General features: G+C 36.4%; 1 protein-coding gene across 5 annotated transcripts in view; it reads right to left on the bottom strand.

Annotated features, from left to right (window-relative positions):
- TUT7 (terminal uridylyl transferase 7) overlaps positions 1-12,522 on the bottom strand; it is a 67,272-nt gene that overhangs the window by 45,282 nt on the left and 9,468 nt on the right. For all 5 annotated transcript variants that reach the window (XM_029203192.1, XM_029203195.1, XM_029203196.1 and 2 more), the window contains exons 7-10: positions 10,982-11,033; positions 9,948-10,017; positions 9,064-9,190; positions 6,631-6,750 (exon numbers count right to left, since the gene is read on the bottom strand). In XM_029203192.1, coding sequence (XP_029059025.1) covers positions 6,631-6,750; positions 9,064-9,190; positions 9,948-10,017; positions 10,982-11,033 — 369 coding nt within the window. The remainder of the gene's footprint in view (positions 1-6,630; positions 6,751-9,063; positions 9,191-9,947; positions 10,018-10,981; positions 11,034-12,522) is intronic.

Below are 12,522 nucleotides of genomic sequence, written 5' to 3'. Positions count from 1 at the left end.
TTCAGAATAATGATAGTAAAGATGATCCAAAATCTTGGAAATAGAATAGACAAAATGCAAGAAACATTTAACAAGGACCTAGAAGAACTAAAGATAAACAATGATGAACAACACAATAAATGAAATGAAAAATACTCTAGAAGGGATCAATAGCAGAATAACTGAGGCAGAAGAACGGATAAGTGACCTGGAAGATAAAATAGTGGAAATAACTACTGCAGAGCAGAATAAAGAAAAACGAATGAAAACAACTAAGGACAGTCTCAGAGACCTCTGGGAAAACATTAAACACAACAACATTCGAATTATAGGGGTTCCAGAAGAAGAAGAGAAAAAGAAAGGGACTGAGAAAATATTTGAAGAGATTATAGTTGAAAACTTCCCTAATATGGGAAAGGAAATAGTTAATCAAGTCCAGGAAGGACAGAGAATCCCATAAAGGATAAATCCAAGGAGAAATACACCAAGACATATATTAATCAAAATGTCAGAAATTAAATACAAAGAAAGCATATTAAAAGCAGCAAGGAAAAAACAACAAATAACACACAAGGGAATCCCCATAAGGTTAACAGCTGATCTCTCAGCAGAAACTCTGCAAGCCAGAAGGGAATGGCAGGACATACTGAAAGTGATGAAGGAGAAAAACCTGCAACCAAGATTACTCTACCCAGCAAGGATCTCATTCAGATATGATGGAGAAATGAAAACCTTTACAGACAAGCAAAAGCTGGGAGAGTTCAGCACCACCAAAACAGCTCTACAACAACCGCTACAGGAACTTCTCTAGGCAAGAAACACAAGAGAAGAAAAAGACTTACAATAGTGAACCCAAAACAATTTAGAAAATGGGAATAGGAACATACATATTGAGAATTACATTAAATGTAAATGGACTAAATGCTCCCACCAAAAGACACAGATTGGCTGAATGGATACAAAAACAAGACCCATATATATGCTGTCTACAAGAGACCCACTTCAGACCTAGAGACACATACAGACTGAAAGTAAGGGGATGGAAAAAGATATTCCATGCAAACGGAAACCAAAAGAAAGCTGAAGTAGCAATTTTCATATCAGACAAAATAGACTTTAAAATAAAGACTATTAGAAGAGACAAAGAAGGACACTACATAGTGATCAAGGGATCGATCCAAGAAGAAGATATAACAATTGTAAATATTTATGCACCCAACATAGGAGCACCTCAATACATAAGGCAAATACTAACAACCATAAAAGGGGAAATCGACAGTAACACATTCATAGTAGGGGACTTTAACACCCCACTTTCACCAATGGACAGATCATCCAAAATGAAAATAAATAAGGAAACACAAGCTTTAAATGATACATTAAACAACATGGACTTAATTGATATTTATAGGACACTCCGTCCAAAAACAACAGAATACACGTTTTTCTCAAGTGCTCATGGAACATTCTCCAGGATATGTCACATCTTGGGTCACAAATCAAGCCTTGGTAAATTTTAGAAAACTGAAATTGTATCAAGTATCTTTTCCGACCACAACGCCATGAGACAGATATCAATTATAGGAAAAGATCCATAAAAAATACAAACACATGGAGGCTAAACAATACACTACTTAATAACGAAGTGATCACTGAAGAAATCAAAGAGGAAATAAAAAAATAACTAGAAACAAATGACAATGGAGACACGACGACCCAAAATCTATGGGATGCAGCAAAAGCAGTTCTAAGAGGGAAGTTTATAGCAATACAAGCCCACCTTAAGAAAGAGGAACCATCTGAAATAAACAACCCAAACTTTCACCAGAAGCAATTAGAGAAAGAAGAACAAAAAAACCCCAAAGCTAGCAGAAGGAAAGAAATCATAAAAATCAGATCAGAAATAAATGAAAAAGAAACGAAGGAAACAATAGCAAAGATGAATAAAACTAAAAGCTGATTCTTTGAGAAGATAAAGTAGATAAACCATTAGCCAGACTCATCAAGAAAAAAAGGGAGAAGACTCAAATCAATAGAATTAGAAATGAAAAAGGAGAAGTAATAACTGACACTGCAGAAATACAAAAGATCATGAGATTACTACAAGTAACTTTATGCCAATAAAATGGACAACCTGGAAGAAATGGACAAATTCTTAGAAATGCACAACCTGCCAAGACTGAATCAGGAAGAAATAGAAAATATGAACAGACCAATCACAAGCACTGAAATTGAAACTGTGATTAAAAATCTTCCAACAAAGAAAAGCCCAGGACCAGATGGCTTCACAGGCGAATTCTATCAAACATTTAGAGAAGAGCTAACACCTATCCTTCTCAAACCATTCCAAAATATAGCAGAAGGAGGAACACTCCCAAATTCATTGTACGAGGCCACCATCACCTTGATACCAAAACCAGACAAGGATGTCACAAAGAAAGAAAACTACAGGCCAATATCACTGATGAACATAGATGCAAAAATCTTCAACAAAATACTAGCAAACAGAATCCAACAGCACATTAAAAGGATCATACACCATGATCAAGTGGGGCTTATTCCAGGAATGCAAGGATTCTTCAGTATACGCAAATCAATCAATGTGATAAACCATATTAACAAATTGAAGGAGAAAAACCATATGATCATCTCAATAGATGCAGAGAAAGCTTCTGACAAAATTCAACACCCATTTGTGATAAAAACCCTGCAGAAAGTACGCATAGAGGGAACTTTCCTCAACATAATAAAGGCCATATATGACAAACCAACAGCCAACATCATCCTCAATGGTGAAAGACAGAAATCATTTCCACTAAGATCAGGAACAAGACAAGGTTGCCTACTCTCACCACTCTTATTCAATACAGTTTTGGAAGTTTTCGCCACAGCAATCAGAGAAGAAAAGGAAATAAAAGGAATCCAAATCGGAAAAGAAGAAGTAAAGCTGTCACTGTTTGCAGATGACATGATACTATACAGAGAATCCTAAAGATGCTACCAGAAAACTACTAGAGCTAATCAATGAATTGGGTAAAGTTGCAGGATACAAAATTAATGCACAGAAATCTCTTGTATTCCTATACACTAATGATGAAAAATCTGAAAGTGAAATCAAGAAAACACTCCCATTTACTACTGCAACAAAAAGAATAAAATATCTAGGAATAAACCTACCTAAGGAGACAAAAGACTTGTATGCAGAAAATTATAAGACACTGATGAAAGAAATTAATGATGATATAAATAGATGGAGAGATATACCATGTTCTTGGATTGGAAGAATCAACATTGTGAAAATGACTCTACTACCCAAAGCAATCTACAGATTCAATGCAATCCCTATCAAACTACCACTGGCATTTTTCACAGAACTAGAACAAAAAATTGCACAATTTGTATGGAAACACAAAAGACCCCGAATAGCCAAAGTAATCTTGAGAACGAAAAACGGAGCTGGAGGAATCAGGCTCCCTGACTTCAGACTATACTACAAAGCTACAGTAATCAAGACAGTATGGTACTGGCACAAAAACAGAAAGATAGATCAAGGGAACAAGATAGAAAGCCCAGAGATAAACCCACGCACATATGGTCACCTTACCTTTGATAAAGGAGGCAGGAATATACAGTGGAGAAAGGACAGCCTCTTCAATAAGTGGTGCTGGGAAGACTGTACAGGTACATGTAAAAGTATGAGATTAGATCACTCCCTAACACCATACACAAAAATAAGCTCAAAATGGATTAAAGACCTAAATGCAAGGCCAGAAACTATCAAACTCTTAGAGGAAAACATAGGCAGAACACTCTATGACATAAATCACAGCAAGATCCTTTTTGACCCACCTCCTAGAGAAATGGAAATAAAAACAAAAATAAACAAATGGGACCTAATGAAACTTAAAAGCTTTTGCACAGCAAAGGAAACCATAAACAAGACCAAAAGACAACCCTCAGAATGGGAGAAAATATTTGCAAATGAAGCAACTGACAAAGGATTAATTTCCAAAATTTACAAGCAGCTCATGCAGCTCAATAACAAAAACACAAACAACCCAATCCAAAAATGGACAGAAGACCTAAATAGACACTTCTCCAAAGAAGATATACAGACTGCCAACAAACACATGAAAGAATGCTCAACATCATTAATCATTAGAGAAATGCAAATCAAAACTATAATGAGATATCATCTCACACCAGTCAGAATGGCCATCATCAAAAAATCTAGAAACAATAAATGCTGGAGAGGGTGTGGAGAAAAGGGAACACTCCTGCACTGTTGGTGGGAATGTGAATTGGTACAGCCACTATGGAGAACAGTACGGAGGTTCCTGAAAAAACTACAAATAGAACTACCATATGACCCAGCAATCCCACTACTGGGCATATACCCTGAGAAAACCATAATTCAAAAAGAGTCACGTACCAAAATGTTCATTGCAGCTCTATTTACGATAGCCCGGAGATGGAGACAACCTAAGTGCCCATCATCGGATGAATGTATAAAGAAGATGTGGCACATATATACAATGGAATATTACTCAGCCATAAAAAGAAACGAAATTGAGCTATTTGTAATGAGGTGGATAGACCCAGAGTCTGTCATACAGAGTGAAGTAAGTCAGAAAGAGAAAGACAAATACTGTATGCTAACACATATATATGGAATTTAAGAAAAAAAAATGTCATGAAGAACCTAGAGGTAAGACAGGAATAAAGACACAGACCTACTGGAGAACGGACTTGAGGATATGGGGAGGGGGAAGGGTGAGCTGTGACAAAGCGAGAGAGAGGCATGGACGTATATACACTACCAAACGTAAGGTAGATAGCTAGTGGGAAGCAGCCGCATAGCACAGGGATATCAGCTCGGTGCTTTGTGACCACCTGGAGGGGTGGAATAGGGAGGGTGGGAGGCAGGGAGACACAAGAGGGAAGAGATATAGGAACATATGTATATGTATAACTGATTCACTTTGTTATAAAGCAGAAACTAACACACCATTGTAAAGCAATTATACCCCAATAAAGATGTTAAAAAGTAAATAAATAAATAAGAGTAGAGAAGAAAAAAAAATCTTAAATAAATAAATGGTATAGTCAAAACCAAATTCTGTGTCACCGTAGAGGACTTCCAGTACTACTCCCGAGGAAATAATACACTGGCCACAGGAAAGGGTATTCATGCTTCTCTTAAGCAAATCCTGAGGAGAATCCCAGCAGCAGAATAGAAGCACTTGTTTTTTTTTTACTGCATCCTCACATCAGTGACAGATGCCTACTTTAGAGATGATGAGGACACAAGAAAAGGCAGATTTCACTAAGACATTAGTGAGCATGGCAATGCATCAACCTCTTCTAAGGCTTTTTGTTTGGCATAGGAGTCCAACTGGTTTGGTTCCATCTTAAACTCCTGTTTCTCTTGGATCAAAGTGAAAAGAAAACTTCAAAGACTTTCACAGAATCCTATTTGGGTCTGATGAAAAGGGTTATTTATCAACTAAGAGTTGACTTTGTTCTCTCACCCTTTTTTCTACCAGGAGAGCAGACTAGCAAGGATACCCTGAATTTTTTCATTTCAGTACCACAAGCACAAAGAGAGCTCCCTTTAGGCAACTGGGTCACAGCACAGCAGACTGCAATCCCTAATGCCAAGACAGAGTTTATATAGGACTTATTCTGCTTTAGTCTTTATTCTCAGGGCCTGGCAGACAAAGGTCCCTGCTTAATTCTCAACTTATTAAGTATAAAGAAAAAATTCCTTAAAATCTTATTTTTTTTATAGACCCATAATTAAGGGCTACTGCTCTAGAACATCTCCTCCTTAAATGACAAGAATTCTGCATATGGTAAGAAGACTAGTTAAAATACTGATGTACCAAAGTAAGCTCTCACCCAGTGACCCTTTTTATAAAGTAAGTGTACACGTAAGATTTTTATCAAGATAAACACCTAGGGATTAACAGTGAGGTTTCGAAGAGAATGAGAATAACCTCATTTTGACTTTGAGGTGGCTTCTTCTTAAATCTTACTATTTGAATAAACCAGCTCAACTTTAATTTATCCAGAAAGAAAGAACAGTCACATCACTGAAGTCTAATTCATCTTAAAGATTATAGCAAAATATTATTCAAGAGGTGACTGACTGCTACGTTCTGCATCTTGTGCTATAGGTAGCAATTTCAGCACTTATATTTTCTTTTGTTTCACAGGGAACGGGGCATAAAGAGAATCAAAAGACTAGTAATAGAAAGTAAGTGATAGCGAACCAAAAGCTTCCTACAGTCTCTCTGGAGGTGATATATAAATTCAAGTATCAAATTATAAAACTGTACCCAAAGAAAGTGTGTACCAAATGATAATATATTCACATTCTCTTGTCTGAAAACCTCAAGACCATGTGTTCCGTAAGTCAAGAGATTTTTCAGTTTAGAAAAGTAACAGTGTCCCTAAGCAGAGTACAGGGCAGCATCCTGAGTCAAATACATTAATATTTCAGCAGTGAAAGGTATGAATATTCACAATAGTAGGATAAATAAATTCATGTCAGTTCTGGTTAGGTTTTTACACTCTGAAATTATACACAAGGGATTGTGGCCCTGTAATAAAATCAGTATCAGATACATAAGCAAAAAAGTTTTATACCCATGATCCTAGATAAACAGGCAGAAGGGGTTCTTTCCTCTGTTGAAGAAAGAAAATGGCCATCAGGGCAAACACATAAGGTGGTAAACCTCCTTCTTCAGGGCGATCTATACTGCAAAGCTACAAATGAGAGAAAAGAGGATAAGCATTCTTTTGTACTTGTCAAAAAGAGGATAAGCATTCTTTTGTACTTGTCAAAAAGTACATTCTTTTGTAAACTTGTCATTTACGCAATTTGGTCTAAAACCCGTTACTTCATTTCTGTGTGTCACATGATTTACCCCTCCAAATAAAACTCCACAGTGACAAAATACTTCCTTGTACTTTTGGGGTAACCACAGATTGTGGTTTTGAGTGACAGTTTCAATTTCAAATTTTTCATTTTAACTAAACTCATTTGTGAAGGGCCCTAAAAATAATATTTACTGTTTTATTTTTTTGATATCCATGGTAACTCCATTCACTTGGTTCAAAAACTTGTTAATGGAGTCAAAATGATGGTTCAATTCCAACTGTAAGCCAATTGGCTTTGCTCAGTTTAATGGTCCCCTCACCCTTAGCTACTACCTTGAAAATGCATGCTTTGGTCAGAAAGGTGATTAGGGGAGAATGTAGGCAAACTCATTAGCGCTAGCAGAAATAACAACTTAGAAAGCATGGCCTACTTAGTGATGAAGTAGGAGGCTGCTTTCAAAAGACAGCACATTGTGATTATCAATTCACCCAGTTAAGAGTGGGACATCCTCTGTCCCTGTTGGGTCCTGGACCCAAGCAACAGGAACTATGTATTGTTACTGCCATGTCTTAATCGGTAAAGCTTTGGCTTTTCTCTACACAGAATCTCAATTTTATAATCATGATAAGACCTTACATTTTGGGGAAATGTTAGATGCTCTCATGATTATTTGAGCATTTCAATAGGATACCATATTTAAAACATTGTAGAAATGTAAAGCAAGATCAGATAGTGGTTTTCATTTTTTTGGAGTCTCTGGGTATATTATTGGAAATGGTATGAGAAGCTTCATTTCAAACTTTCCTGTGCCTGAGAATCACTTCTGGAAACTAGTTAAAAAGTAAACAGTTGGTGGGTCACATACTATTGATGAGATTCATCTTATGAAGCTGCAGCTTCATTTATAAATGCTTTTAGACATTGTCTTTTCCTCAGCACAGACCTGGTTTATTTACAGTGTATTTGATTCATATGGTACAAAGGTAGGAATATTGTGATGAGTATATTTTCTTGATCTGCAGAAAATGACTTCTTAACCCACTTGTGGGAGTCCTGCACTCTAAACTGACTTTTCACTGATGGCCATAATGCGCCTTAATCCACACACATGTTTTTATCAGGTTTTCCTGACAACCTACATCAAAAATCTTTAAGCAGCGTAATTTTGTCTCTCTTAATTGAGCAGGACAACGTGAACAAGATCCAGCCCCAAACTGAGACTAAGGGATGGGGGGGTTTTAGCTAGTGAAGCTGATCAAGCACAGACAACCTTATAAGTTCATGAAATAAAGTGAACTTGCTTCCAAGGATGTCAGCTGAGAAATCCATAAAAATCCCTGCTACACAATTAACATGGAAAGAATTATGGTTTGAGATAGACTTGTACAAAAAAATATGATTCTGGGAGAGTTGCATTTTTCTGAGGGTAATAGCTGTGCCATTCTACCACTAGAAAGGGGGAAACGGGAGAGGGACTGACAGAATTCTCTTCTGCTGTTATTCAAACTATGTGTTTTTGAATTTGCCTCCAGCTGATGAGAGTAATGTTAGATTTAGGACACATCACTGAAATGCCAGCTGGTTGCTTCCACTGACAAATATATGGAAATGGCTTTCGAGGTATTTTTTTAAAGCATCAAAATTTTACTTTTGTTTGGTGAGGGATCAGAACTACAAAGAAAAGAAAAAAAATGTAAACACTTGGGCCATAACTCTGGAATTTGACTTACAAATCTAATTTTTTTTTTTTTTTTTTTGCGGTACGCGGGCCTCTCACTGTTGTGGCCTCTCCCGTTGCGGAGCACAGGCTCTGGATGCGCAGGCCCAGCGGCCATGGCTCACGGGCCCAGCCGCTCCGCAGCATGTGGGATCTTCCAAGACTGGGGCACAAACCCGTGTCCCCTGCATCTGCAGGCAGACTCTCAACCACTGTGCCACCAGGGAAGCCCCCACAAATCTGATTTTTAATAAGCATCATAAAGCATTTTGATCTTTTGAGCAATATGTCATAGTGAAATAGAAACTGAGTTTTCCTTTCTGTACACATTAAAATTTCTGGTCTAATACTCAGATGCCAACTCCCTTGATGTCTATAAATATGCATCCAAACATTTAAGATTAAATGAACCATGTAAAAATCAAAGCATACTGCTTATGCACACACAGAATGTGCATTCACTTAAAGAACTCAAACCTACCTTTGCCCAGTACCTAAATGCAATCACCAAAGGAACCAGCTTTGATTCTAGTTTTCCAAGGGCAGTTAAATGATTTGTTGTCAGACAAGCATTTTCATTTCCTGCACTCACTTTACAAAGAAGACCACTGGTGGGGGTAGAGGGTGAGAATGGGAAGGAAAAAGAGAAAGTATTATACAGGTATCAGGTGTCTTTTACACCACCACCAACTAATTTACACTGATAGTAAATACTTCTAACTCACTAAACCTTTATGGGTCATCTCAATATTGTATTAAAAAAGATAGGGCAGCTGTCTTCTAAGTAAACTTTATTTTTCAAGAACAAAAACTTCATGTTTTCATATATTAAAATTATTTTGGGGGGAAAATGCAAGTAAGGAGAATACTGTAAAATCTTTCAAATGGGAGTATGAATTCATCTTTATAAGGGCAAGTGTGTTTTCCCTAGTTGGAGGAATCTGCCTAATGGCAAATCATTACAGCCTACAAACTACCCATTTACAGTGGTAATGGTAATGCTTCCAGATGGAGAGAGAGCCGGGTGAACTGTTGTTACTCAGCACTGTTTAAAATGCTTCTAAAAAGGATGGCAAATAAAGGTGATTAGAGCAAGTAACTATTTGACAGAGGTGTTTTTTACTGAAATGGGTCAAAATGCTTCCTTCCTATATTTTTTCTTTTTAAGTAATTTTACTCTTTTAAAAATAAAACACTTTTTCCTCTTGTGTTAAACACCAACAGTAGACGGAGAATGCTAACAGGAAGCTTGTGAAATTAACCACATAGGAGCTTACAATTCTAGAAACTGGACATTAAGATGGAGTAAAGTACAAGTGCTTTTGGCAAGTTGGTACTTAATAAACAGCTTAAAGAAGTAGAGACCTTTGCTTTTCTCTGCACACCACCACTGGCACCCTAGCGTGGAAATCTGCGTCAACATCAATAAAAGAGTCTGGAAAAAGAAAAGAATATCAGATAGGTTAGTTAACTAAGCCTTTGTTTAAAAGCACAACTAGATAAAGTACAAGTACCAGTTGTGAATTATCTGTTTGACCTTTTGAAAGACCATTACAAAATAAGGTTCTCAAGAGATGATAATGAAATAAAAGTGACTTGAAAAGGAAAAAAGTATTATATTCAAGAATCAAGTAATCACATTAATTTAAAATCCTTATTTTGAAAAACTAATGTCTGATTAGAAATGACTACATAATTGAATTAGAACATTTAAATGTTACGTGGGTAACATAATTAGAAATATGAATAGGACATTAAAAAAAATTGCTGCAAAAGCTACTAAAATACATGGGGTCAAAATACATACTGACTGAAGTAAGAAGAAATGTTTAAATGTTTCATTCAATCAAAACTAAAAGGATGGGAAAGACTAATTCAAGGGATGAGACAATTGAATGAGGCCTATGGAAAGCACATAAGCCATCAAGCCCCAGTTGGACATTACTCTGGACTACTGATAAACCTAACTGGGAACAACTATTTGTTGATTCATTCATCTGGGCTGGGCCACACTATTTATTATTTGTAAAGTACTAATTTAAACCATAGAATTAAAAAGATTATCCTTTAGTTTTTTACCCTCAAAAGTAAATTTTACATATTTTAATTCTTTTTACTCTCAGCCTAGGGCTAATATAATCTTTCTAAATTATGACATTATCACCAAGCTAAAAGCTTTACTTACAAAATAATTATTCTGCATAGTAGGACAACTAACAAGACTCTAATTAACTTGCTCATAATTCATGGGCATTTCCTTTAGTTTTTTGTTTGGATATTACCCATATAAGTAAATCAAAAAACATGACTTCTTATTTTCAAAGTTTGAGAAATAAGATATTCAAATTATAGACAAAAGAAAAATTTAAGAGCAAAATGTGGAAAGAATTTGGCCTTACCACTGTTCTTTAAACATTCTTGGACAAGTAAGAGAACATCTGGCTGAGACATCTAGGAAATAAATCAGTGAATATATCAAATAATCCATAAGTACTTTTGCTTCACTGAGATAATACACAGTCGTTTGAAATTACCCAAATTCTTTTCCAAATTAGAAAGCACCTTGCTACCAGAGTAAAGGAATTAATCATTGTGCTGTGAGCACACATCAGTCAGACACAGAGAGATGAGCAAAAAGAGGATGAGTGTGGGCAAAAAGAGACCTACTATGCAGTTAACTCCTGATTCACTAATTCCCGAGGTAATTAGCCTCTCAGCAAATCTCAAAGTTGTGGCTAGAGGTTGTCAAACTGTTAACAATATTACTTCTCACTCTGTGAGACTACTTCAACAGATTGCTTACCCGGGTCTCCACTTTAGTCTTGCCTTTCTCTATTAATCTTTGCTCCACACAGGAACCAAAACCACTTAAAATCATACATTAGATCTAGTTGTGACCCTCCTTAAAACTCTCAGTCTGGCTTCTTAATGCCCTTAGGTCAAAATGAAATTCTGGCTTCCTGTACGTTGGGCCCCAGATTACTCCTCTATCCTAATCTTAAACTATTCTTTCTCAAGGTGCCTTCACCACAGCCCTTACAATTTTCCTTTTAGCATGCCTTGAATAGGCCAAATTCACTGTTCACAAATGATGTGCCCTCAGGCTGAAGCACTCTTTTACCCTTTCACTGTCCCCACCCATTTTCATCTTTTAGAGTTCAGTTTAAATGTAATCCCTTCAAAGGGGCCTTCAGGACAGCTATATCTACACTCTATTATTTTCTCTCACAGAACCTTGTTTCCCTGCATAGCTCTCATTATAATTAATTATACATACATAATTACTTATCTCCTTCCCTAGTATGAATTCCAGGAGGGAGGAATGATATCTGTTTTGTCCTCTAGAACCTAGTATGGTGCTTGACATATACTCAAACTCACTGAATATTTGCTAAATGAATGAATGACATGAAATCAAAATAACTGCTATGCTGGTAAATTATTAAGCAGAATTTAAGGTTAAAAGAACAGTAAAATCTATTGGTCAGCTGACCAGGTAGCTATAGCAGTCAGGGATGGCAAGGAATGAGAAGTTGTGAAACAGAACATCTGGGGGAAGAGACTAGGAATCATTTTTATTTTTAAGTAGCAACACAAGTAAATGGGCATAAACCATTTGCAAACTGGCCTGCAGGAACCACCAGTAAGTAAATGGATAATCTACCAAAGTGCCTTCCAGTTTTAAAGTTCTGACTTATCAACATCTTTTTGAACCATGTTTAAACCAGAAATCTAGGCTAGGTGTAGTTCTTCAAAAGCATAACTATTTTTACAAGGTGGGTGTATATAAGGAAACTCAGGAACAAATTAAGCTTGCAGGTCATAAATGTTTATATAGATACACAATTTGAAATCTGAAACCCTTTCCTGCCATTGGAAAGTTGACTTATCAAGATAATTTAATCCTTTCAAGTTAACAGACCTAAATTACCCGATCAGA

This window comes from Monodon monoceros, unplaced genomic scaffold (assembly GCF_005190385.1).
Source record: "Monodon monoceros isolate NGI ecotype Baffin Bay Population unplaced genomic scaffold, NGI_Narwhal_1 Super_Scaffold_5, whole genome shotgun sequence".
Taxonomy (NCBI): Eukaryota; Metazoa; Chordata; class Mammalia; order Artiodactyla; family Monodontidae; genus Monodon; species Monodon monoceros.
Note: the sequence above shows the minus strand (reverse complement) of the source record. Positions and strands in the feature narration are given on the sequence as shown.